Source organism: Carcharhinus amblyrhynchos, chromosome 29 (assembly GCF_965287045.1).
Source record: "Carcharhinus amblyrhynchos chromosome 29, sCarAmb.v2.hapA, whole genome shotgun sequence".
Taxonomy (NCBI): Eukaryota; Metazoa; Chordata; class Chondrichthyes; order Carcharhiniformes; family Carcharhinidae; genus Carcharhinus; species Carcharhinus amblyrhynchos.
Window position 1 is genome coordinate 2,389,668 of NC_137352.1, and position 27,961 is coordinate 2,417,628.

Genomic DNA, 27,961 nt, shown 5'->3' on the forward strand with positions numbered 1-27,961 from the left:
AACAAAACCAAGCAGAGAATCAGAAGCAGTGTCACAGGAATTGGCACACAGCTGGGGCAAACAGCAGCAGCTTTATCAACACACTCGTCCTCACTAAATTAGTTATTGTGCAATACGTCCCTCATCATAAGCTTTCTAAAATTTGTCCCACAATTCTCTCCTGAACACAGGTCTTTCGTTCCCTGCTCCTCCTCCCCTTCAAACTGCCAGAGCTGAGGATAACGCTGCAGAATAGGTAAAAGTTTTTATATTATTGTCACAAGTAGGCTGACATTAACACTGCAAAGCAGTTACGGTGAATGGCAGCTGAATTTGAAGGCTGTTGATTTGTGAGCCATGTTGCTACAGTTCATCAGAACTGAGAGCGCAGGAGACCAACCAGAAGCACAGTGAGCAAGGAGAAGCAAGTCTGTCCAGTGACTCCTGACGTGAGTTGGTCTCCATACTGGTCTAGAAGCTCCAGTACAACACCATTCGTCCATCCGAATCCCACCTGCACGGGAACAATGTTAACTATTAAGAACATTTAAAAAACATAAGAAATAGGAGCAGGGAGGTCATTCAGTCCTCTAAACCTGCTCTGCCAATGAGGCCTTTGCTGATCTGATTTAGTTTTCCCACTTTCCCATCAAATCCCCCAAAAATCTCAATGCCCTTGTGGATCAAAAATCTGTCAAACTGTTTGTGATATATTCAATGACCCAGTCTCCACTGCTTTCTGTGGAAGAGAATCCCAAAGACTAATGAACCTCAGAAAAGATGCCTTCTCGTCTTTGTATTAAAAGGGGAGACTCATTTTTTAAAATGTCACTCCCTAGTTCTCGATTCCCCCACAAGGGGAAAACATCTTAGCACGCATCCTGTCAAGCCTCCTCAGAATCTTAAGGGTTTCAATAAGATCAACTCTCAATCTTTTAAACCCAAAATATAGGATCAGCCTGCTCAAACCCCATCCCCCCGAGGGAGTTCAAATCTGTAGCTGATCGACTTCCATAAGCAACTCACATCAAACAGCTGGAGGAGAATCCTCAGAGGAAATGAGTTCACTTGTAACAAATCAGCATTGCTGGAGTATAATAATTTAAAATCTAAAATAAGCTCCTTACAGATTAAGATTTTCGGAAGCACGGGAGACAAGGAGGAATTCCTGCTGTGGATTTCTTCTCCAGCGAGCAGTGAAGGGTGAGGGACATCGACTCTATTCAAGGCCAAAATTTAGTAAATTCTGATCTGAGGAATCATGGGATATTGAGGGGTTGGGCGGGGGGGGGGGGGTGGGGAGGGAGACCTCAACTACACAGAACAGCATCTTTCCCTCTGTAACCAGGGAACACAGATTTAAGGCAAAATACAAAAGAAGAAAGTGGGGTGGGGGGCAGAAAGAGTTCAAGAAGTTTATTAACTGATATAGTAAGTAATGATCTGGAATGTGTTGCCTGAGAAAGAGATGAAGTAGATTCAGGGAATACGGAAAAAGGGAAAATCTTTAGTACAATGCGGGGATGAGAGAGCAGGACTAACTGGATAATTCTTTCAGAGCCAGTGGCTGTGTGCCACATTGTTCTTGAATTATGTATTGTGGGCGTGAGGAGCGCCTGGAGTGGGGGAAGAAAGTAAAACATTTGAGGCTGCACCACAAGAGTGTTCCTGCAGCCTCCTGGCAGTGCCCCTGCCACCATCACACATTGGTTAATGCTACTCAAAACCCCAGTGTTGGGACCCTCAGCTGGTCCTCACTCCAACCCTTGCACATCACTGAGAACAAAGATACACTTCAATAGACATTGGAACCATTGAAAAGGCTCTGACCTGCACGTCATACTCTCCTCCCCCACCTGGTTTACCATCTCCACTCACATCGTACTGCAAGAAAAGAAAAATGTTATTTGATAGGGTGTACGAGAGGTGATTTCTCATCTTTAGAGCACAGGCAGTGTGTTCAGTTCATCCAACCCACAACATCAAGTAATCAAATTGAAAAGTGTCTGCCGCGCTCCCCCCTGTGAGGTGGGTTTAGTGAGTTTGCATTACAAGTACCACCGTGGAAACACTGTGCTCAATCATTCCTTTTCTAATTTCCACTCCACACAGTGATCCATCAGTCTTTGCAGCCAATTTAAGATATGCATATCGAACCAAGAGTTAACCCTGTCTTGTAGAAATGGCAGAAAGAGATCAGGAGGTTTGATTTCCACGTCTCTATTATGAAGGGTGCACACTGACCCCACCATCCTCTCACTGTATAAAGGAACAACCAGCCTAACAGAGAGAGAGAACGGCCAACATCCCCATATGAGGATGAGGTTTGATATCCCACCACCAAGTGAAGAGTGATTATGAAGGATCTCAGAGTGAGGAGTCCAGCTCTTGTCAAACAGTTGTCCTGATTTTGGAGTCTCTATCACAATTGTTCTGCAAAACAAAAAAGTGATGCTTACTTTCTCAAACATGGCTTGATGCTTCTGGTACAGAACCCAGTTTGCTTGGATCCATTTCTGTGCTTGCTGTAAGGCAATTTTCCGGCCTGCCTCAGAGTTGGACTTTGCCAGGCCTTGTTTATGAAACAAATTAACAAAATTAATCAAAGCTCAAACTGTTCAGCTACTCAGATGATTTCCTGGTTGAGATTCTTGCCTTGAGTGATCCCTCGCCCTGCTCCCAATGGATTCCTTGGGTTGTGTGATCCTTGCTCTGCAGATTGATCCATAAAGGTACACTCACCGTACTGAGCATCCATTCAGATTCTGTCATTACTGCCAAACTGTTGTTTCACCATTCAATCTTAAACTACTGACAACCCCACTCCAAACTACAGTCATTTAAAGCCCACATTTTGCGGCATCCAGTCTTTGCACTCTGTTCTGCATCATCAGCTTCTCCTGGGATTCTCAGACTCCTTATCCAGAATTCCAGCTTAATTTCAGAGTTTACAGGGATGGTCTCCCTTGGATTCAGTGCAAGGCTCCAATTGCAGAGTCCCCAGAGTTTCTTTCCTTACAATCTCCACATCTTCATTTCCAATTGCTTGTCCCAAACTGTTGAAGACCTCACTGTCTAATTTTCATATACATCCATCAACCTTGTAACCGCATCTGCTACTGAAATTCTGATACAACAAACTCTTGGCCAACCTCCTGTCTTCCACCTTCGACAAACCTGAGCTTGTGCAAAACTCTGCTCTCCTTACATCAAATCTTGTTCATCCATTAATCCCATGCTCACTAATCTGTACTTGTCCCTTTTTACCAACATCTCAATTTTAAACTTCTTTCATCATGTTCAGGTCTTTGGTCTCAGTCAGCTCTGTAACCTTGAAGCATTAGAGGTGGAGGAAGGGTGGTCTTGGTGATGAAGAGGACAGAATGTCAGAAGCTCAACTCAGGGACAAATTGGACATTGAGGTTGTAAATTGTTTTAACAAAGAAAGTATCTGGCAACAGGCCAGCATCGGCTGACTATTGGCTGGAGCATGGAGGGAGAGTCATGTGATGAAACCTCCAGGAATCATGTGCGTCATGTGCCAACGAATGAAATAAAAGCAGGATTTTGTTTACCTTCAATGATGATCTGCTGTAGCGGTGGCCAGGCATTGGGATAGTCCCACTGCTCACCACTTGCTACCAGAGAGGTCGGGATTCCATTGGTGTACCAGAGTAGCTGGTGATCCTGTTAAAGAAAGCATAGACCCCCACTGAGGACTGTGCACACAAGTCAATATTCATCTGACCTCTAACAACTTTCTAAAACCTGCTTCTCTGGCATCTATTCTAATATCTCAAGTAGTTCAGTGTTTTGGAAACCTGCTCTGAAATGCCTTGGGATGTTTTACCATATTAATTAATTGATATCATATTAAATACTCTGTTGTTACTAATACATGAAGCTCAGATGATTATTGTTGGCTTTCTAAAATCACTGGAGCTGCAGGATAATTAGTCTCCTGCACGCAATTCCTAGCCAGTAATTAAAAATATTAATGACCCTCTTCCTGGAATACAGATTTAATAAGACGACAAGACATAGGAGCAGAATTATGCCACTCGGCCCATCGAGTCTGCTCTAACATTCAACCATGGCTGATCTTCTTCTCATCCCCATTCTCCTGCCTTTTCCTCATAACCACTAATCCCCTTATTAATCAAGAGTCTGTCTGTCTTAGACACTCACTGACCTGGCTTCCACAGCTTTCTGCAGCAAAGAGTTCCACAGATTCACCACTCGATGTGATAGGTTCACAAGGCAGAGGTCAATCCCTTTTTTAATCAACAGTTCCCTTCCCACCAGTGACAGTGACCCTTATCCTTAGCCTTAACAGCCATTTGTCAAAATGAACAAATTCAGGACAGGTCACAATCTAAACTCCAGTCCTCGTGGTCACAGTCCAGCAGAATCCCAATGGTCACCCTTTGCAAAGCTGCCAGAGACCGCATTGCTAATGGATCTGTAGCCTAGTGACAGTCCGAGAGAGCTAGAAGTAAATGCTGGTCTGGGAGAGCCTGGCTGATGTTTTGCTGCAGGGGTGTCAGCATCGACACATTCAGAAAATAACTTGCCCTCCACTCCCACCCCACACCAGCCACCAGGGGTATATTTGGGATAATGAGCAGCATTACCTCCAAATAACGGATCACCATCTCTGCTGTCTCCCCTGGTTCCTGCTCAGTAAAACACTCAGCCCAGAGAGGGGCCAAGTTTGAAGCATAGAAGGCAGTGTTGCTGCGGTTACTTATCAAGTTGTAATCAAACCAGCTTCCTTGCGTTCTGTCCCAGAAAACGTCATGTACAGCAGCGATGCGACGTTTCAAGGCTTTGTCATAGTATTGAGCCTTGCGAGGGTTACCTGAAAAATAGCAACAAGCACATTGGCATCAGAGAGTGGTAAGGTTACCAACTCTCCAGGATCGGCCTGGATCTCCAGAAATGAAAGGTGAATCTTGAGGACACCGCTACTACATACAAAATTGGAGAAACATCACAGGACAATAAAAGAGATTGTTTTTGTCATTTCCTTTGAACATTTCTCTTTGGCAAAATTTTAAATATTAGAAATGGGGGGGGAAAAGGCTGTTTTGGCTGATAATCCAGCTTCATCCAAGTAGGCAATGAATCTTTTGTGTTCCAGTTGATGTAGACAGGCCGTACAGCACAAGGATGGCCGTGTTAGCTGATTAATGGCTGGCAAGTGGGGGGAAAAAAAAATCACCTGATGAAACCTCCAGGAATACATTTAATCTCATCTGTTATCAGTGGTGAGGTGGTTGAGGCATTGTCAAGTAAAGTCCATCACAAATAGTACAACAGTTTGAGGAGAGTTCCCCATCTCAGCTGTCCCAACACCAGAGTGTCTCATTCCACAGACCCGTGGGCACAGAGTGGGTCACTGCACCTGGACACTCCTGTTTCCAGTTCCAGGGAATCTTTGCCTGGGGCCCGTGATCCACAAACTGAACTGGAGAGGTGGTCAAGAGTGAGAAAATATCCAATGAAGCAGAAAGAGAAAATTTCTGAAAATGATCGATGTGCGAAAGACAAGGGAAAGTTTAATGTTTGAGCAGCAACCCTTCATCAGAATGGAAACTAAATAAGGCTGTCAACAGGATTAGTTTTTCCTGAAATTGACCGTTTTGCCCAGTGGACTCACCCTTGGAGAGATGCTGTCTCTGGTTTGTCTACAGCACATTCAGACCTAGTCCAAGTCACCAGGCTTCATGTCTGACTCCCTAAAATGCACATCAGCAGGATGTTCATGGTTCAACATGAACAAATCCACTTTGATTTTTACCCAACATCTGATCAGACAAACGTCAGACTAATTTGACCTCTCGGTACGAGTCTAATGCCATTTTTAAAAATATTATCATTTCAAGGATGTAGCTATCACTGGCTAGGCCAGCATTCATTGCCCATCGAGAAGCTGGTGGTGAGCTGCCTTCTTGAAGCACTACAGTCCATGTGGGGTAGGTACACCTACAGTGCTGTTAGGGAGGGAAGTCCAGGATTTTGACTCAGTGACAGTGATGGGACAACAGTATATTTCCAAGTCAGAATGGTATGTGGCTTGGCGGGGAACTTGCAGCTGTTGATGTTCCTATGCATTTGCTGTCCATGTTCTTCGAGGTGATAGAGGTCAGGGGTTTGGAAGATGGTGTCAAAGGAGTCTTGGTGAGTTGCTACAGTGTCTCTTGTAGATAATACACACTGCTGCTGCTGCCATAGTGTGTTAATGGTAGAGGGAGTGAATGTTGAATGTAGTTGATGTGGTGCCAATCAAACAAGCTGCTTTGTCTTGGATGGTGTCAAGCTTTGAGTTGTTGAAGCTGCACCCATCCAGGCAACTGGGGAGTATTCCATCACACTTTTGACTTGTGCCTTGTAGGTAGTGGAATCAGGTGGTCAGTTATACGTGGCAAAGTTCCAGCCTCTGACCTGCTGTTTGGCCAAGTATTTATATGGCTAGTCTCGTTTACAGTCAATATATACCCCCAGGATGTTGATAGTGGGGGATTCAGCAATGGTAATGCCATTGTATGTCAGGCAGTGATGTTTAGATTTTCTGTTGTTGGTGATGGTCATTGCCTGGCATTTGTGTAGTGTGAATGTTACTTGCCATTTGTCAGCCCAAGCCTGGATATTGTCCAGATCTTGTGGCATTTGAACGTGGACTGCTTCAATATCTGAGTTGCAAATGGCACTGGACGTTGCACAATCATAAATGAACATCTCCACTGGGGACCTTATGATGGAAGGAAGGTCACTGATGGAGCAGCTGTAGATGGTTGGGCCTAGGACGCTAACCCTGAGGAACTCCTGCAGAGATATCCTGGGACCAGGATAAATGACCTCCCTCAACCATCTTCCTCCATGCCAGGTATGATTCTAAATAGAGGAGACTTTTCCACCCCATTCCCATTGAGCTAGAGCTCCTTGATATCACACTCAGTCAAATGCTGTCGTGAAGTCAAGAGCAGTCATTCTCACTTCAGCTACACACAAGTATCACCTTTGATCTAGTCTGTCTCTTTATAAACACACTAACATGTACAGCAGGAGACCGGAAGTCGATCAGGCCATGTATGGAAACAGAAGAGTTTGAATATTTCCTCGCTGCCCGGTGATACTGACCCAGCTGCTTGTGGAACAATGCCAGGATTCGTTCATTCCTGCAGAGGACAGAGTTCAGGTCGACAGGGAGGATGTACTTAGTGTGTGTGTCCTTTAAAGTTCCATTATTTTTTCCATTGGAGTCAATAAACCAGCGTGATGAAAAATCCCAGCCAGATTCCGCTCCTGTTTTCAGCTCCAACCACAGGTCTTCTCGAGCAGCTGAGGATTACAGTTAGTGTCATTGAACTATCGGAATGACAAGACTCATCCAACTTAAACTTCAAATTCACAGAGCTTAGACTGCTGCAGACTCTGCAACCACAGGCAGCAAATCAGCACCAAAACCAAACACTCCCAGGACAGGGACAGCACGGGGTTAGATACAGAGTAAAACTCCCTCTACACTGTCCCCATCAAACCCTCCCAGGACAGGTACAGCACAGGGTTAGATACAGAGTAAAGCTCCCTCTACACTGTCCCCCATCAAACACTCCCAGGATGGGTACAGCACAGGGTTAGATACAGAGTAAAGCTCCCTCTACACTGTCCCCATCAAACACTCCCAGGACAGGTACAGCACAGGGTTAGATACAGAGTAAAGCTCCCTCTACACTGTCCCCATCAAATACTCCCAGGACAGGTATAGCACAGGGTAAAATACAGAGTAAAGCTCCCTCTACACACTCCCCCATCAAACTCTCCCAGGACAGGTATACAGAGTAAAGCTTCCTCTACACAGTCCCCCATCGAACACTCCTAATTCTTTTTCCAGTTGCTTTAATATTCAAATTAGTTTTAGAATTAAAACATTACCTTCCGTTACTGTCTGTGCCAAATCTATGTCCTTGCTGTAGGACTCAGGCCTGTTTTAGAAAGAAGGCAATGAATATTCTGCACAATAAAAGTCTGGGAAGCAGATGGCAGGTCATTTCAAGAGAGAGATTCCTGACAACTGGTCCCAGCCAGAGGATCTATGTTCCTCTCTGTGAGCTGCCATGTGAACTTGTCCAGCACTTGCTGTTATCAGGAAACTCTGCTGCTGTGTGATATTAAGGTAGCGAAGACCACGGAAGCAGTGTTGATCTAATGTTTTCTCATTACTAAATCTGAGACACACAGTGACCAAGCAGAGGGACAGTTTATATCTATACCAACCTGGGACCAGCTGCTTCCACAATATACCGATTCAAAAGATGGGTTCTGTCTCCCACAATAAGAGAGACAGTTCGATTCTTCATCCAGAAATCATATTCCTTGTCCAGGAGATCAATGTTTTGCCTGAACAAAAAAAAATACATTTCAAGATGTTTATGAGTGTGAACACAAACTCGTTTCTGCTCCTTGTGGCTTTGTTTGCCTTAATTCATTCGCTTGGGCATCATCTGACAAGGCCATCTCGAGATCATCTCAAAGATATTGGTGAAACTTCTTTAATTGCTGCAATATAAATTTTAATTCAACCGAGTTGCTTGCTTGGCCAGTTCACTGAGAAAACTTGTGCACAACCTGAGTAACAAATCAGCTGAGATGAGAAATAGATGGCAGGTTTCCTTCACTAAAGAACATTAGGAAACCAACCAGAATTTTAAATAACAGTTCAGCAGCATACATCAGTTTACTGACACCAGCTTTCTATCTGCAGAGCACAGTCACAGCAGAGCAAGGATAACTCACAGTAACTTGTTCAACATATAGTTTACTAGTTTTATGGAACTATAATGATTGAGACAGTTACATCTAGCTTATTAGGTGCAAAAACGAAAATGTTCAAAGCCCAATCACAGTGATGATATTCAGCAGCTCCACTTTACATTGGCTAAGCTCAAGTCCTTTTTCATTACTTGGGATCCTTACCAAAATATTGGGGATCACATTCTGCCCTCCAGTTCAGTGAGGGTCAAGTCTTATTCCATTCTCCCGAGAGATTGCTCGGCAAACTTTCCCCTTCAGAATCTGGGGTCACACATCATCTGTGGCACTGCAACCCGCTCCCCAGAACATGCTAACAAACATTGATTTTAGCAAAGTTATATAGATACGAGCTCCATCCTCACCGTGTTGCTCAGTCGGAGTAGGAAGAAAGCAATAAGGCTATATTATTATTTGGGGCAGTACTCTGGCACGGTGCCAATGACCTGGGTTCAATTCCAGCTTGGGTCACTGTCTGTGCGGAGTTTGCACTTCCTCCCCATGTCTGCGTGGGTTTCCTCCAACATTCTGAAAGACATGCTGGTTAGGTGCATTGACCCAAAGGTGCCAGAGTGTGATGATTAGGGGAATTTCACAGTAACATCATTGCAGTGTTAATGTAAGCCTTATTTGTGACCAATAAATAAACTTGATTCAATCACATCACAGCCAGTGATACCAGACAGCTGACCTTAAGAAGGCCCTGTCGTTTGTGAACTTGATGTAACTATCCATCATCAGTTGTAGGAAGGGGGGCTGACTCCTGCGCTCATAATAAATTCGCCCTCCATTTGGGATGAATCCAAATCTGTAAAATAAAGAGAGGTTAAACATTTCAATTTGTGTCACCGCTCTCCCACCACACACAGGATTCATTGCTTCGAGAGGAGTTTACAATCATAAATAGTGGGATTTAACACTGGGATCAACAATGGAAGCTGCAAGGTACTGGGAATGGAATTGGGACTGCAGGAGTTACTGTAACAAGTTAAAATCCATGGGACTATAGAGGGGGGGAAGAAAAAAAAATCAACAGTTATCCCAAGTAGTGAGATGCTGACCTCAGCCAAGGGAGTCTGATAAATAACGCAGTCATAACAGTTTGCATTTATAATCAAGCTTTTAACTGGATCAAAAGTCTTACACCCCAACCAATAAGATTTAAAGATTGAGAAAGAAACAGGAAGATAGAGAAGGTAGTAGGGTGAATTAGAGTCAAATCAGGTACAAAGAGAGGGGGAAATAAGACTGATTAAGGAGTGAGAAAGGAAGAGAATAATATTTAAATTTTCAATGTAACTTGCATTTACGTAGCCCCTTTGAAAGCAGGGCAGCCAATGAGGCAGCAATAAAAATCAGAATCCCAGAATTGAAGGAGTTTAGAGTACTGTAAGACTGGGAGAGATTACAGAGAATGCAGAACAAGATCTGACTACCAACATCATATTTCATTTTCACATGAACAGAATTCTACACTCCCATGTATCTCAGATACTTGAGCAAAGTATTCCAGCTCCATTAGTTGCCCATTCTTAGCTCAAACTTGGTGTTCAATTTTTTAAAAGGGATGGGCTTTGGAAGGGCAAGGCCAGCATTTATTGCCCATTCCCAATTGTCCTCAAGAAGATGGTGGTGAGCTGTCTTCCTGAACCGCTGCAGTCCATGTGGTGTAGGTACACCTGCAGCGCTGTTAGGGAGGGAGTTTCACAGTGAAGGAATGGCAATATATTTCCAAGTTAGGATGGCGAGTGACTTGGAGGGGAACTTCCAGGTGGTGATATTCACAGGCATCTGCTGCTCTTATCATTCCAAATGGTGGCAGTCCTGGGTTTGGAAGGTGCTGCTTAAGGAGCCTTGGTGAGTTCCTGCAGTGTATCTTTTAGATGATACAAGGTTTCCACTGTGCTCAGTGGTGGAGTGAATGCTTATTTGTGGACATGGTGCCAGTCAGGCAGGCTGCTTTGTTATGGATGGTGTCAAGCTTCCGGTGTTATTGGAGCTGCACCCATCCTGGCAAGTGGGGAGTATTCCATCACACTCCTGATTTATGCCTTGTAGATGGTGGACAGGCTTTGGGGTCTCAGAAGATGAGTTACTTTCTAGCCTCTGATCTGCTCTTCGTTTTTATAGGACTTATCCAGTTAAGTTTCTGGTCAGTAGTAACCCCCAGGATGTTGATAGTGGGGGGATTCAGCAATAGTAATAGAATGTCAAAGGGAGTTAGTGTCAGGGGACATGGAGTTGGCGGTAGGGTGTTAGCGTGGATAGAGGACTGGTTGTCAAATAGGAGGCAGAGAGTGGGGGTCAATGGGTGCTATTCGGATTGGCGGTTGGTGACTAGTGGAGTGCCTCAGGGGTCGGTGCTGGGGCCTCAGCTATTTACCATTTATATAGATGATCTGGAGGAGGGAACCGAGTGCAGGGTGTCGAAATTTGCTGATGACACCAAGATTGGTGGAAAGGCAAATTGTGCGGAGGGTGTGGAGAGTCTGCAGAAGGATCTAGATAGGCTGGGTGAATGGGCCAGGAACTGGCAAATGGAATTTAATGTTAGCAAGTGCGAGGTTGTCCACTTTGGTAGGAATAATGGTAGGAAGGATTATTACTTACGTGGAGAAAAACTGCAGCAGGCGACGGTGCAGAGGGACCTCGGGGTCCTTGTGCATGAATCGCAAAAACCCAGCTTGCAGGTGGTCAGGAAGGCGAATGGGATGCTGGCCTTCATAGCGAGGGGGATTGAATATAAAAGTAGGGAGGTCTTGCTGCGGCTGTATAGGGCATTGGTGAGGCCGCAGCTGGAGTACTGTGTGCAGTTTTGGGCGCCGTACTTACGCAAGGATATTTTGGCCTTGGAGGGAGTGCAGAGGAGGTTTACTAGGCTGATGCCGGAGTTGAGGGGGTTGAGCTATGAGGAGAGGCTGAATAAACTAGGCTTGTACTCGTTAGAGTTTAGAAGAATGAGGGGAGATCTCATTGAGACGTATAAGATGATGAATGGGATGGATAGGATAGAGGTGGAGAGATTCTTTCCGCTCAGAAAGGACAGTAGGACTAGGGGGCACAGCCTCAAGATAAAGGGGGGGGGCGGTTTAGAATGGAATTGAGGAGGAACTTCTTCACTCAAAGGGTGGTGAATCTCTGGAATTCTCTGCCCGTTGAAGTGGTGGAGGCTGCCTCGCTAAATATTTTTAAGACGCAGGTTGATGGGTTTTTGATAAGAGAGGGGATTAAGGGTTATGGGGAGAGGGCGGGAATGTGGAACTGAGCCATGACAGATCAGCCATGATCTTATTGAATGGCGGGGCAGGCTCGAAGGGCCAGATGGCCTACTCCTGCTCCTATTTCTTATGTTCTTATGTTAGTTAAGATTCCCTCTGGAGATGGTCGTTGTGTGGTGTGAATGTTACTTGGTTGTATGGAGTGTAGCAAGGTTGAGACCCTCACCCAACCACAGCGCACCCCTTTCTAAACCCCTCAGCACTACTGAAATCAGTCACAACGACAGCAACACCCTTACTTCAATACTCAAAGTTAGTTTTATTTCTTCCTTCCCTATTTTGCCCTAGTTTCCCTCCAACTTTAGCAAGGTGCTGACTCTCACTGGGGTACAGGGTCTTCCTCCTCTCCTGAAGGTGCTGACTCTCACTGGGGTACAGGGTCCCCCTCCTCTCCTGAAAGTGCTGACTCTCACTGGGGTACAGGGTCTCCCTCCTCTCCTGAAGGTGTTGATTCTCACTGGGGTACAGGGTCCCCCTCCTCTCCTGAAGGTGCTGACTCTCACTGGGGTACAGGGTCTCCCTCCTCTCCTGAAGATGCTGACTCTCACTGGTGTACAGGGTCTCCCTCCTCTCCCTCAGTGCTGACTCTCACTGGGGTACAGGGTCTCCCTCCTCTCCCTCAGTGCTGACTCTCACTGGGGTACAGGGTCTCCCTCCTCTCCTGAAGGTGCTGACTCTCACTGGGGTACAGGGTCTCCCTCCTCTCCCTCAGTCCTGACTCTCACTGGGGTACAGGGTCCCCCTCCTCTCCTGAAGGTGCTGACTCTCACTGGGGTACAGGGTCTCCCTCCTCTCCCTCAGTCCTGACTCTCACTGGGGTACAGGGTCTCCCTCCTCTCCTGAAGGTGCTGACTCTCACTGGGGTACAGGGTCTCCCTCCTCTCCTGAAGGTGCTGACTCTCACTGGGGTACAGGGTCTCCCTCCTCTCCTGAAGGTGCTGACTCTCACTGGTGTACAGGGTCTCCCTCCTCTCCCTCAGTGCTGACTCTCACTGGGGTACAGGGTCTCCCTCCTCTCCCTCAGTCCTGACTCTCACTGGGGTACAGGGTCTCCCTCCTCTCCTGAAGGTGCTGACTCTCACTGGGGTACAGGGTCTCCCTCCTCTCCTGAAGGTGCTGACTCTCACTGGGGTACAGGGTCCCCCTCCCCTCCCTCAGTGCTGACTCTCACTGGGGTACAGGGTCCCCCTCCTCTCCTGAAGGTGCTGACTCTCACTGGGGTACAGGGTCTCCCTCCTCTCCCTCAGTCCTGACTCTCACTGGGGTACAGGGTCTCCCTCCTCTCCTGAAGGTGCTGACTCTCACTGGGGTACAGGGTCCCCCTCCTCTCCTGAAGGTGCTGACTCTCACTGGGGTACAGGGTCTCCCTCCTCTCCTGAAGGTGCTGACTCTCACTGGGGTACAGGGTCTCCCTCCTCTCCCTCAGTCCTGACTCTCACTGGGGTACAGGGTCTCCCTCCTCTCCTGAAGGTGCTGACTCTCACTGGGGTACAGGGTCCCCCTCCCCTCCCTCAGTGCTGACTCTCACTGGGGTACAGGGTCCCCCTCCTCTCCTGAAGGTGCTGACTCTCACTGGGGTACAGGGTCTCCCTCCTCTCCTGAAGGTGCTGACTCTCACTGGATTATGGGTCCCCCTCCCTCTACTTCACCTTTGGACGAGATACAGGAAATTTTCAATCATTCCTTTGGCGGTTTTATTCATCTCTGAGAGTAGCAATCCTTTTATTATCCAGTACGAATCCCTGAGGAAGAAAGAAAACAGTCAGCACCAATCCTAACAAACTACAAACCATCCAGAAGGTGGAGTTAACTCCAATGTCTTGATGCTCATACAGATTGGCAGTGGAAGAGTCTCTCAACCCAGTAATGACTCAGAGTCCTTTGGTAGCTAGCTCTGCCAGTCTCTGGAGGAACTTTTATATCCTGTGATGCGAGTGTACCTTAAAGTTTTTTTTAAAAATCATCACCACTGTGGCTCTCACAGCTTCAATCGTTCTTGACTCTCAGCCTTAGCTGATGTTGTTGTTGCCAGACTGAGTATGGAGTCCTTTTATTGCTCCTTACATTGTTTAAATAGGGTTTATGTTTACTCTGGGATTAGTTAAGTGACTCTGCATCATTAGGAGGAAGATCATGGGTTCTGGTAAGGTTTGTTTTCCCCTTCCCAGGGAATTTAAGGTTTTTTTTTGGCTGGCAGCAGTGTTTGGTTTAGAAGGGAGTTGACATCAGACTGAAAGTAATGTCTCTCTCTCCCCCCCTGGTTTTGGAAATTCGGCACGGTAGCTGAAAGCCTTCCTGGAGTAGAAAATCTGCTGTTGGTGGTTTGATGTGGAGATACCAGCGTTGGACTGGGGTGGGCACAGTAAGAAGTTCCTCAACAGCAGGTTAAAGTCCAACAGGTTTATTTGGTAGCACAAGCTTTCAGAGTGTTACTTCTTCTTCAGGAGAGTGAGGAGTTGTGTTCACAAACAGGGCATATACAGACACAAACTCAATTTACAAGATAATAGTTGGAATGCGAGTCTTTACAGATAATCAAGTCTTAAAGGTACAGACAATATGAGTGGAGAGAGGGTTAAACACAGATTGAAGAGATGTGTATTGTCTCCAACCAGCATTACCTTGTAAATTGACCACAACAATACAGAAATGGTCTTTGGCTTCAGGTTAATTTCAGCAGCACATTGAGTTAGAACTGCCATAACCGTCAACCCACCTGACATACTCTTACCAGTAATAAAATTCTCTGAATCGACCACCAGGTACGACCAATGGATTAGGCACATAAATCTGAGAATACAGCTCTGGGTGTGACTGTACATCCAGCTTAATCTGAAAGGAAGAGTGTGTTTCATCAGTTGAGTGACAGTTTAAATGCAGAGAAAGATGCATCTCACAACACGGATCAGCGAACCTAAAGCTTACCTCAAGGTCAATGTGAATTCAAGATTACAAGCAGATAGGTTTGTAGAGTCATAGACGTTTACAGCATGCAAACAGGCCATTCGGCCCACTTGTCCATGCTGCCCCCTTTTTTTTAAACCGCTAAGCCTAATTGCCCGCGTTTAGCCCATATTCCATGATAGCTATCTTACTCATGTAACTATCTAAACGCCTTTTAAAAACAAAATTGTACCCACCTCTACTACTTTCTCTGGCAGCTTAGGCTCCGCTACCTTTGGGAAAAGATATTGACTATCTAGCTGATCTCTGCCCCTCATTATTTTATAGACGTCTATAAGATCACCCCTCAGCCTCCTAAGCTCCAGAGGAAAAAGTCTCAGTCTATCCAGCCCCTCCTTATAATTCAAGATATCAAGTCCTCATTAGCATCCTAATAAATCTTTTCTGCACTCTTTCTAGTTTAATAATATTCTTTCTACAATAAGGTGACCAGAACTGTACACAGGCTGAATCAGGACCCAAAACAATGTCTCCTGTCTCCAAGAATGTCAGCATGAGCTCACTGGGCCAGATAGGCTGGTTGTCAGCTTCTGTCACATGTGATTATTAAATTGGAAATATGAATGCATTACGTCAACAGGATGTGAAAAGAAATCAAAACTGTAAAATGGTGCAATGCAGTAATTCAGCCAAATGCCAGTTTCCTGTCACCAACACCCTTTACTGTGCACCTAAGGAAAAGGCTGCATCTGCAGCTTACAATCAGATAGACTTCACCTCAGGACCTACAACAATGGTCTGGATAGAGTAACCAGTTTAAAACACCCTGCTGACTGCTTCCCTTTGGGCGAGCCTCCATTCGCTCAATAAAAAGTAGCTCGTACTCCACAAAGCCCACAGAGAAATCATGGCCATTATAACAGCTTCAAAATGTTATTTATTTTGCTATTTTAAATTTGACTTTTGCTGAACCAAAAAGATGGCTGCCACAGATCACATGACTCAATTGCTATCTGATGTGGAAGTTTCCAGAGATTACAAAGAGTTCCATTCTCATCCTTGTGGAATTTCGCACTTCATTGTAATCACAAAACTAGCAGACAAATTTGACTCCCCAGTTACAGTAATAGACAGATATTAAAAACTTGTTACACTGAAGAGATGTAAACAGCCACCATTTCACTCCTAAGGAAAACAACGCATTTTGGCCAGAAGCAAAGAAACTGCTTGTAGAGCGGCAATTAACTAATCAACAGGCTACAGCACATGACTCCACGCTCCTAGCCTTTTGAACAGTCTTTATTACTTACGTCACCTCTTGGATCAGTCTGCTGATTGTCGGAAACAGCAGTAACAGGGCTTCCAGGAGACGAAGCAGCCAACAACTCTCCCTCAATTCCTCAAAGTCTGCTTTATTTTAAATTCATGCTCATTTACTCTGACCATAGGTGTAAAACCTCTCTCTCTTCTATCTGTGTGCGTTTATGCGCACATCTACATAAGAAACAGGAACACCAATAGGCCATTCAGTCCCTTGAGCTCACTGTGCCGAAGAGATCATGGCTGTGTAATCAGCCCCCGTCACCCCAGGTCTGAATGTGAAATAAGCAAATCTTGAACTAATCATAGAGAGAGTTTGCTGTGTGTTACTTATAAAATCAGACCTCACAATCACAGGATTTAGGGGGAAAACACACTACAGCATACTTTAAAAAGAATTCACAAACTGTCTGCTTACAGAAAGACGACGAGAGGATAAAGGAATTCAGTTTGCCTCTCTCTCCTGCCTGTAATATGTTTAAAAGATACACACCAACAAGTGTCCCCTAGCATTGCTCTCAATGAGAGAGAAGTTAATTTAGCTTTGCAAGGGCGGACATGTCTCTCAGAATGGTCATTCTGCTGCTCAGGTGAAGCTGTGTACTGATGCCACTCCATTAAGATCAGTAAGACTTTCAAGGCCTTGGGTTACTGAATTTATTTGCGGGCAAGGGCAGGTTTGCAAATCTTCCACTTGTTGAAAACCAGTTTATAACATGGTGGCTCCGCTGCACACTTCCAAAGTGGAAGTCCTGGGAATTGCATCTGTATGTTTGACACAATGACTGCAGCAGATTGCAAAGTTGATTATTTTGTCTCTTTGCCCCTCTCGCTCACACATGCCTGTGAATATGTTCAAAGCACAGTTCCACACATACCTTTCTTCCCAAGGATTTCCAGAGAGCATGCAGTTCTGATGCCCAAAGTCGCAGTTTCTGGTCAGAAATCTTCTGAAGGATTCGGGGGCTGCCAGAGTGACATTATTTATTAACAAAATCATTATATTTACAACAGCCTTAATAATAGGAGCTGGAGTAGGCCTCCAGCCGTTTGAGCCAGCTCCATCATTCAATGTGATCATGATGCTTCTCTACTTTCTCACCAGCTCTCCAAGTGCCTCAATTCTCTTGGACCAAGAATATGCTCATCTGTCAAGCATCCACAACACCCTGGGGATGACAACTGCTGCATGAATTGCAACTGCTGGTAAATTCTGCAGAAAATAATGGAAAAACTCAGCAAATTGGGCAACGTCTGCAAGAAACAATTAATTTTTCATCAGAAAGGAACTCTGATAAAAGGTCACGACTGAAACATTAACTCTGTTTCAGAAGCTGCCAGACCTGCTGAGTATTTCCAGCATTTTCTACTTTTATTCCGAAGATTCACAAGCTGTTTTGTATCTTAGTACCAAACGATTGAGCCTTTATCCCAGAGTCTCGATTTGCCAGCCGGGGGAAGTGTTTACCCTGTCAAGTCCCCTCGTGCTTCAGGGAGGTCATCTCACTTCCTTCTAAATTCCAGACATGTTTATTCAAGTGTTGCATCTCCGGAACCAATCTAACACATCTAATTCCTCGTGTCAAACAGTTCAAAATGCTTCAGGAACAGTTATTTAAACATAGCAAGTTATAGAAACATAGGACAGTACAGCACATGTGCCTATCCAATAACTGCTTGAAAGTTCCTAAAGTGTCCAACTATGCAGCAGACAAAATGAACCAAGTTTAAAAAGTTTATTTATTAGTGTCATAAGTAGGCTTACATTAACACTGCAATGGAGTTACTGTGAAATTTGCCTAGTTGCCACACTCCAGTGCCTGTTCGGGTACAGTGAGGGAGAATTTAGCACAGCCACATCACCTAACCAGCATGGCTTTGGACTGTGGGAGGAAACCGGAGCATCCAGAGGAAACCCACACAGACATGGGGAGAACATGCAAACGCCACACAGACAGTGACCCAAGCTGGGAATCAAACCCACGTGTCTGGCAATGTGAGGCAGCAGTGCTAACCACTGTCCCACCGTGTCACCCCTAGCCTCTGGTTGCAGGACACCAGAGAATTCATGAAAGGTACAACAGAAACACAAGTTCATTCTTATACTGCCTCATCCAAAAAAAAGGACACATCTGACAATGCTGCACTCCTACAGCACTGAAACATATACACAGATGATGTCATGAGGCTGAATTTCAACCTATTCCTTTTAATCCAGAGGCAGTAAATCTGATGTACTTCACCAAAAACTTTTTAAAATAATCCAGTCAGCCATGGAGAGTAACCTCAGGAATAAAGACAGAGCGATTGTACTGTTTTACACCTACTGATCACCCCAGTCGCCTGGTGTCCATTTCTCAAACTCCTGTCCAGGAGAGTCAAAGTATGCTCGAACAAAGAGTTTCAGCTGTTCCTTTGTTATGGGCGTAGGCGAGGTCTCAGTGAGGTTTTGAAAAGCTTCCAAAACAACACCTTAAGATTTTCAGAGAAGAGAAAAGAAAATTAAAATTGTTTATTTTCATAATTGTAAATCAGTGGATTTATCTCGACAGTTGATAGATTGTAACATATTTTAAAATCTAGTTTTTCACTAGATGCATTTAAGGAGGAGATGCGTCAAGAACAGCTTCTTCCCTGCTACTGTCAGACTTCTGAATGGACTTATCTTGCATCAAGTTGATCTTTCTCTCCACCCTAGCTATGACTGTAACACTATATTCTGCACTCTCGTTTCCCTCTAAGTACGATTTACTTTGTATAACACACAAGAAACAATACTTTTTACTGTATACTAACACGTGACAATAATAAATCAAATGTAGCTAATTTTATATAATATCATACTTACAGAAAAATGGAAACTTTGGCCCTGATTTACACGGACATTACCATTTCTGATGAAACGATAAACCAGTTTCTCTGTCCACAGATGTTGCCTGAGCTACTTAGTATTTCCAACATTTTCTGTTTTTGTTTTCCAGCACCTGCAGTATTCTGCTTTTGGTTTAAAGCAGTCCTTACACAAGCTCCTCGCATCCATTCCATCACCATCAACATATTTTCCTACTTCTCAGGTTTTCCTTGCTCCCCCTTAGATGCACCTAAGCTGTTCACTTCAATCACAGTGTGGTAGTGAGTTCCACACATTCACTGGGTAAAGATGTTTCTCCTGAATTCCTGATTAGGTTTATTGGCGACTATCTTATATTTATCCTCCCCTAGTTTTGGGGTTCTCCACAAATGGAATCATCTCTATAGCTACCTTACAAACCCTTTCATAATCTGGAAAGATCTGTACAAAGTCACCCTTTATGCTTAATGGAAGAGGAACAGAAGAAAGTCAGCATGCTCAGACTTTCTGGATTAGTGAACGTCCCTACTTTCTCAAAAGACTAAGGAAATTTGGCATGTCAGCTACAACTCTCACCAAATTTTATAGATGCACCATAGAAAGCATTCTTTCTGGTTGTATCACAGCTTGATATGGCTCCTGCTCTGCCCAAGACCGCAACGAACTACAAAAGATCATGAATGTTGCCAAATCCATCTCGCAAAACAGCCTCCCATCCATTGGCTCTGTCTATAGTTCCCGCTGCCTTGGCAAAGTGGCCAGTATCAGTAGGGACCCCACACACCCTGGACATTCTCTCTTCCACCTTCTTCCGTTAGGAAAAAGATACAAAAGTCTGAGGTCACGTACCAACCGATTCAAGTACAGCTTCTTCCCTGCTGCTGTCAAACTTTTGAATGGACCTACCTCACATTAAGTTGATCTTTCTCTACACCTTAGCTATCACTGTAACATTACATTCTGCACTCTCTCCTTTCCTTCTGTATGCTGTATCTGTATAGCGCACAAGAAACAATACTTTTCACTGTAAGTTAATACATGTGACAATAATAAATCAAAATCAAACTTTTGCTTGAATCTTTTTTGCAGCTTCTCCATATCTTTTCCCTAATGCCACTCTCTGCTGTGCTACCAACTCACTCAAACCAAAGGCTGGTACTCAGAGCCAAGGCGGCAACAGGAGCTGAAATCCTTGGGCAATTGCTATCCAACTGGAACAGAATCAGGCTCAACTGTGACATCCTCCACTGTTGAATATTCTGCCAAACTCAACAGTCCTAGGCTCACACATGAAGAATGGTCGTTTGGGCAAGGCTTAGACACACAGTCCAGTCAGACTATGGAGTAGTGGGGGGGATTTTATGTCAAAAAAATGTGCCCTTAAACAACAAACCCAGGCAAGTGGACAGACATGGTGGCACAGTAGTTAGCATTGCTAACTACGCCAGGGACCCAGGTTTGATTCCTGACTTGGGTCATCATCAGTGCGGAGGTTGCACGTTTTTCCCCGTGTCTGCGTGTTTTTCCTCTGGGTGCTCTGGTTTCCTCCCATAGTCCAAAGATGTGCTGGTTAGGTGCATTGGCCATGCTAAAATTCTCCCTCAGTGTACCCAAACAGGTGACAGAGTGTGGCAACTCAGGGATTTTCACAGTAACTTCATTGCAGCCTACTTGTGACTAACAAATAAACTTTTCTCTTTTTTTCCTCTTTCTCAGCGGCAGAGATGAAACCATCTCAATATTTACACAGGTAATTTACTTTACAATTGTGCTGCAAAGTCTTTTCTCATTAGGATTCTGTAATGTCTAAGGTAACAGTCCTACCAGAAAATGTAATTTAATCAAGGGTTGAAGGTTATAGCAAGTTAATAAACATGAATCATTGGATCTAGGGCTAATTGACCCAAAACCCTCACGGTTTATGGGTATGAAAATGTTAGAATTTTTTTGTGCAGGGTTAGGTTGATTGGTCATGATAAATTGTCTTTTCGTGTCAGGGGGATTAGCAAGGTAAATGGTGGGTTATAGGAATAGGGCCTGGATGGGACTGTTGTCAGTTCAGGCTTGGTTGGCTGAATGGCCACCTTCTGCACTGTGGAGACTCTATGATTCTATGAAGTATTACCATTATTAAACAGTAAGATAGAGGCATGAGCTAATGTCCCTGCAGTTATTGAGTGAGGCAAGTCCAAGTGCATGATGTTCAGACTTTCATCCTTACCCTATGACTGAGAACAACTTTACAGATACAACTTTGTAGCTGAACCTTGCTGGGAATGAAGAGTGGTGGAAGAAAGCTAATAATTGCATAGGAAAGGCAGAGTTTCTGGGATCCTAACTGAAAGACAGTGAAACAGTCTCTCTGGAGAGACAGAACAGAGTTACATTCAAGTCCTCTTTGGGACTGCGCTGAGTTTTCCCAGCATTTTCTGTTTTTATGTCAGATTTCCACAATCCATGGTATTTAGCTTCTTTATAAACTGTCCATCTCCTGAACCAGTGAGGTTTGAGAAACAGACAGGAATGATGGAGGATATTGGGCCAGAGGCAAATTAGGTACAGAGATTGGATAGTGGGGAAAAAATGTAAAATTTTAAACATCAAAAATCTCCAAGAATTTTCAACTTCAAGAGAGAGTGAGAAACTCCAGTTCTTGTTTACTTTGAGAGGGCTTAGTGGCTTTGCAGGAATGTTCATTCCTAACCTCAAGATAAATGTAACAAGTAATGTGAAAAGGCAGCAATGTCTTGAAATTTCACATGAAGGATGAAGTAGAGATTCTGTTGACATGAGGTTAATTCATAACCCTTGGGCTCTCTCTTTCTTGCCAGAAGTCGTTGCACAATTTGCATATTAATAGTGGCTGACGCCTATAACTTAGTTTGCCAACAAATTTTGGCCCAAAGTGATGAGTTTGAGAAAGGGTGCAAGAAAGTTATCAGAGGGTAATTCTAAATAGCAGCAAGTCATTGTTGAATGAAATAGAAAGGAAAGGATTGGGATTACTGCTTCTCTGAACTTCAGTGGGACCCATAGGGTTCACAGCATACTGGCTGAATGGATCAGGAAATAAATAGCAGCTCCTGTGGTCTCCTGCTCACAGCACTATTTCAACACAGCCATCATCATTATGCAAATTGCAAAGTGCTAGACTGAATTGGCTTATTGCTTGTGTTTTATTTGCAAGATGCTTTTGAAGGAATTGGTTTGTATTTTTTTTAAAAACTACTGAGAAGAAATCAAATGATTGAGGAAAAAAGTGAATTCTTGGACATACCTGGATTGACCTTTAACTTCATATCCACAAAATGCTTGTCATCATTGAAGAGCTTGGCCATCTGCACTTGGTGTAGAAGCTTTCCAGTGCAATAGATGTAGCTCAGGGGAGGGAGAGAAAGAGAGTTAATATTTGCCAGTGAGCGAGCATCGAGTTGTATCATAGGCCTGGTTAAAAAGCCCTTCAACAGTGATATATATACTCTGGCGGGGGTGGGGGGGCATCCAAGTCTTTGCTTGGGTCAGCATTTGCTTTCCAAGGCCAAGGCTGAATACATGGCTCCCATTAATTTAAATAAAATCCCAGTTGCTAATGCAAATTCTCTTGTTTTATTTTAGATCTGCCACTGAGGCAACACCATCAAGAATAGCCCTTTTCTAGGCCCTGGGGCCTCAAATTTTAAACAGGGCAAAGTAGCAAAGAATAATAGGCTTCAGCTTGGATACTCCCACTGTACATGCTCAAGACTTACATCAATCTGACCACTTTACAGTCCGTTTTCAATCTTTCTGGGCATGTACCATACACTCCACCCTCAGTGTTCATTCCAGAATCCAAGACCAACATAGAAGATAAGCAGGAGGTGGCCATTTGGCCCTTTAGTCTGCTCCACCATTCATTACGATCATGGCCGATCATCCAACTCAATAACCTAATCCTGCTTTTCCTCATAACCTTTGATCCCATTCACCCCAAGTGCTATATCCAACTGCCTCTTAAATACATTCAATGTTTTGGCAACAACGACTTTCTGTGGTAATGATTTCCACAGGCTGACCATTGTTTAGGTGAAGAAATGTCTCCTCAGTCCTAAATGGTTTACCCCAATCCTCAGACTATGACCCCCTGGTTCTGGACTTTCCCACCATCGGGAATATTCTCCCTGCATCTGCCCAGTCTAGTCCCTGTTAGAATTTTTATAAGTGTCTATGAGATCCCCCCTCATTCGTCTGAACTCCGTGAAAACAATCCTAATCTAGTCAATCTCTCCTCATACTCCAGTCCCACTGTCCCTGGAATCAGCCTGGTAAACAATGCTATCAAGAAGAGTCATATTTAATCTCTTGTGAAAGCTGAAACAGCAATCACAATTTGAGGACTTTTGTCCCTCTATAACTACCAACTCATTCAGCAAGTAATATTGCAAGCTGTAACTGTACACGTCCAAACAAGATTGGATCAGTTTTATCTGATATAGATTGTAGATCAATAAGATGATCAGATCCTGACAACATGGGGGCAATAAAGTGCCAAATTCGCATTAAAACTGGAGTAAATCCTGTTGGTTTGTTTCAGTGGGAGTTTAAACATGAATCTCCCACACTGTGCAGAGTGATTCAATCTGAAAAGCAGTGGGGCAGGGCCAAATCCAGCTGGAGAGACCGGCAGCACAGTGCCAAACTGTGCTGAAATCGGCACAGGTGCAGTGGCCCCTATCTGCCAACCTCCCGATAGCTGGCCAGTTCAATCACTGGCCGTTCCCCCAACACAGTAAGAAGTCTCACAACACCAGGTTAAAGTCCAACAGGTTTATTTGGTAACAAATGCCACTAAGCTTTCAGAGCACTGCTCCTTCATCTTCCACCTCACCTGGCAAAGGAGCAATGCTCTGAAAGCTAGGGACGTTTGCCACCAAATAAATCTGTTGGACTTTAACCTGGTGTTGAGAGACTTCTTACTGTGTTTACCCCAGTCCAACGTCGGCATCTCCACATCATTCCCACAACGCCAGCCCTCACTCTGCCATGGTCTGAAAGCTGGTCTCCTGGGCATGTTCGAGCCAGCCTCAGGCAACCCACCTCCCTCCCCCCCACTATCTTGGCCACCGAATGGCAGCCAGACCCTCCACCCCCACAAAAGCCCTGTCCAATCAGTACCAAGGTGCCCTATGGGAATTGGCACTTTGCCACTTGCTCCTGGCTGGAGGGGGGAGAGTCTAGCAGTCTCGGCGATTTCAGCCTCAGGCCCGCTGATTATATTTAAATTACAGACGTCGCTGGATTCCAGGGAAGTGCCGGAAGATTGGAAAATGGCTAATGTTACACCGTTGTTTAAGAAGGGTGCCAGGCAAAAGGCAGGGAATTAAAGGCCGGTTAGTTTAACGTCTGTTGTAGGTAAAATGTTAGAATCCGTCATCAAGGAGGAAATAGCGAGGCATCTTGAGGGGAACTGCTTGATAGAGCAGACGCAGCACGGTTTCGTTAAAGGGAAGTCGTGTCTGACAAATTTACTGGAGTTCTATGAGGATGTGTCTAGGGCAGTGGATGTGGTCTTTCTGGATTTTCAGAAGGCGTTTGACAAGGTACCTCACAAGAGGTTATTGCAGAAGGTCAGGGGACATGGAGTTGGGGGTAGGGTGTTAGCGTGGATAGAGGATTGGTTGTCAAATAGGCGGCAGAGAGTGGGGGTCAATGGGTGCTATTCGGATTGGCGGATGGTGACTAGTGGAGTGCCCCAGGGGTCGGTACTGGGGCCTCAGCTATTTACCATTTATATAGATAATCTGGAGGAGGGAACCGAGTGTAGGGTGTCGAAATTTGCTGATGACACCAAGATTGGGGGAACGTCAAATTGTGTGGAGGGTGTGGAGAGTCTGCAGAAGGATCTAGATAGGCTGGGCGAATGGGCCAGGAAATGGCAAATGGAATTTAATGTTGGCAAGTGCGAGGTGGTCCACTTTGGTAGGAATAATGGTAGGAAGGACTATTACTTAAGTGGCGAAAAACTGCAGCAGATGACAGTGCAGAGGGACCTCGGGGTCCTTGTGCATGAATCGCAAAAACCCAGCTTGCAGGTGCAGCAGGTGGTCAGGAAGGCGAATGGGATGCTGGCCTTCATAGCGAGGGGGATTGAATATAAAAGTAGGGAGGTCTTGCTGCGGCTGTATAGGGCATTGGTGAGGCCGCAGCTGGAGTACTGTGTGCAGTTTTGGGCGCCGTACTTACGCAAGGATATTTTGGCCTTGGAGGGAGTGCAGAGGAGGTTTACTAGGCTGATGCCGGAGTTGAGGGGGTTGAGCTATGAGGAGAGGCTGAATAAATTAGGCTTGTACTCGTTAGAGTTTAGAAGAATGAGGGGAGATCTCATTGAGACGTATAAGATGATGAATGGGATGGATAGGATAGAGGTGGAGAGACTCTTCCCGCTCAGAAAGGATAGTAGGACTAGGGGGCACAGCCTCAAGATAAAGGGGGGTGCGGTTTAAAACGGAATTGAGGAGGAACTTCTTCACTCAAAGGGTGGTGAATCTCTGGAATTCTCTGCCCGTTGAAGTGGTGGAGGCTGCCTCGCTAAATATTTTTAAGACGCGGGTTGCTGGGATTTTGATAAGAGAAGGGGATTAAGGGTTATGGGGAGAGGGCGGGAATGTGGAACTGAGCCACGACAGATCAGCCATGATCTTATTGAATGGTGGGGCAGGCTCGAAGGGCTAGATGGCCTACTCCTGCTCCTACTTCTTATGTTCTTATGTTCTTATGTACATTACAGTCAGTGATTGTATATATAGTACAGCTCTGTGCCAATTTCCAGCACTGGGAGATGCGCTCAGGGCCGGACACCCAGCGCAAATTGGCTGTTGCTCGAGTCTCTCAGCCTGGGGTGCTAAAACAACAGCACAGCGGAATGAGAGAATTGCTCCCATATCTTTGGATGAATTTATCCATTCACAATGGTGGACAAGCTCTGTCCTGCATAACTGGCTCCCATTTCCTTTGCCTAAAGTGTATAGAAATCAGCACATTCAAGAGAAAGTGATCAGACAGACCTGGTATTGCATCAAGATCCAACACCATAGTAAGGCAAATCATCCATTTCACTTTTTATTGATTTAGTTAAACCATGATCACATCTTCATCAAACAATTTAATATATCCTAAAAACACAACTGCAGAGTTTAATATGTTTCTGTGCCCTACAGAGGAGGAGGTTTGCATTCAAATTAGCCAGGATGTCTACCATTCCTGATTTCTTTATCCAGGGACATCCATGTGCATGCATTTTAAGCAGAATTCAGAATCTATCTCCCACACCTTTGGGAAGAAAGGAAGGAAGACAATAGAAGTGAAGAGGAAGACTGGCATACCTGGAAGAGCAATACACTGAAGGGCTTCCACCACAGAAAAATATCTTTAAAAAGTAGTTCATCATCACATTATAGTAAAGCATGAACACGCAATTATTTTCCAAAATATCCTCAAATTCCTTCAATAGATTACTTAGAGATCAAATAATGCCCATCAGCATGCTCCTTGAAACAGCAGAGACAAATTGCCAGCCAAATGTTTCTTTGGGTGTGTAGGGAGGAATGTTGTCCAGGACAACAACTCTTCTAATAGCCCCTCTAACATTCACTTGAACAAGCAAATGGTGCCAAGATCCCATCATAGCTGAAGGTAGCATCTCAGTGCTACCACCCCCTCCCCCCACCTCAACCCCCACCAGTGCCACACTGGAGTGTCTTCAAAAAAGTATGTGTTCAAAAAGAAACCTGCATTACTTTACAGTGCATTTCACACACCCTCTCCCAAAATATTTTACAATCAATTGGGTGCTTCTGAAGTGCTGTAATGGGTTGTAGGAAATGCAGCACCCAATATGCACAAAGCAAGATCTCAAAAATGCAATAAGTGCCATATAAATCAGTTTCAAAGATACTGGTTGAGTCACAAATATTGACACTCTTTGTTGTATACTTCCATTTGATCTTTTATATCCACAAAGGATGGACAAGACTTTGATTTAAATTTGGCATCTCTGACAATGCAGCACAATCTCTGATGAGACCACAAACATCCAACTTAAAAAAGGAGAAACCACCAGAGCAAAGCTATTAATTTGAATTGTTGTACACAGAAAAAAATTAAATATCTACCTGTCACAAGGAGGAGAGAGACTCATTGTGGATCTATCGTGACATAAGAAAAAGGTCACCATCAGCAAACTCCATGACTTCAGAGCCATTATTAACAGATTGCAAACAGAGAGTCTCAATTAGTACAGCAACAGTGAAGCCAAAGCAAGAAATGAAAATTAACCTGAGTGCAAAAGTCCAGAGTCTGAAATTAGCTCAGCAGATAAAGGGAAGAGATATCATGGTTTTCAAAGTTCAGGTAAACAAGCATTTAAAATTAAAAAATGGAATTTTCCTTTTAATGGAAAAGTAAAAAGAATTGACATTCACAGATTACTAAACTTTATTTCGCACATTGTACTTACCGCTAATTGAAATTCACTGGGTGAAAATTTCCCAGCTTTGGGGGAGGTTTTCAGAAGCCCACTGCAAGAGGGGCTGAGGTTAGCCCACTAATGTACCTAAAGCACTCTTTACGACCCAATCTACCTGTGACGCCACTTTTAGGGAATGATGTATGTATATTCCCAGATATCCCTGTTCTACTGCACTCTTCAGTGTCCTACCATTTACCTTGTATGTTCTACCTTGGTTTATCCTTCCAAGCCAGCGAGTGGTAGTGGAGGATTGCTTCTGAGTGGAGGCCTGAGACTAGTGGTGTGCCACAGGGATCAGTGCTGGGTCCA

At 44.6% G+C, this 27,961-nt stretch overlaps 1 protein-coding gene across 1 annotated transcript; it reads right to left on the bottom strand.

Annotated features, from left to right (window-relative positions):
• On the bottom strand, window positions 1-27,385 carry treh (trehalase (brush-border membrane glycoprotein)). The gene is made up of 15 exons (XM_080214553.1): window positions 27,297-27,385; window positions 22,424-22,524; window positions 18,623-18,767; window positions 17,174-17,261; window positions 14,803-14,903; window positions 13,721-13,813; window positions 9,485-9,601; window positions 8,260-8,382; window positions 7,918-7,967; window positions 7,123-7,323; window positions 4,614-4,840; window positions 3,555-3,666; window positions 2,439-2,551; window positions 1,810-1,863; window positions 1-493 (listed from the first exon to the last, which is right to left on the bottom strand). Exons 1-15 carry the CDS (start codon window positions 27,383-27,385, stop codon window positions 353-355), a joined length of 1,755 nt encoding a protein of 584 aa, XP_080070679.1. The 3' UTR covers window positions 1-352.
• Between the last annotated feature and the right edge of the window lie 576 nt (window positions 27,386-27,961).

What these genes read in the sequence shown, in the direction of transcription:
- treh (XM_080214553.1), bottom strand. Translation starts at nt 27,385, where the DNA reads ATGGCTCTGAAGTCATGGAGTTTGCTGATGGTGACCTTTTTCTTATGT. An exon ending in CCAGGCGACTGGGGTGATCA is followed by an intron (nt 17,262 to 18,622) that starts GTAGGTGTAAAA and finishes TCACTCTGGCAG; the next exon opens with CCCCCGAATCCTTCAGAAGA. An exon ending in ACAGCAGATCATCATTGAAG is followed by an intron (nt 2,552 to 3,554) that starts GTAAACAAAATC and finishes TTCATAAACAAG; the next exon opens with GCCTGGCAAAGTCCAACTCT.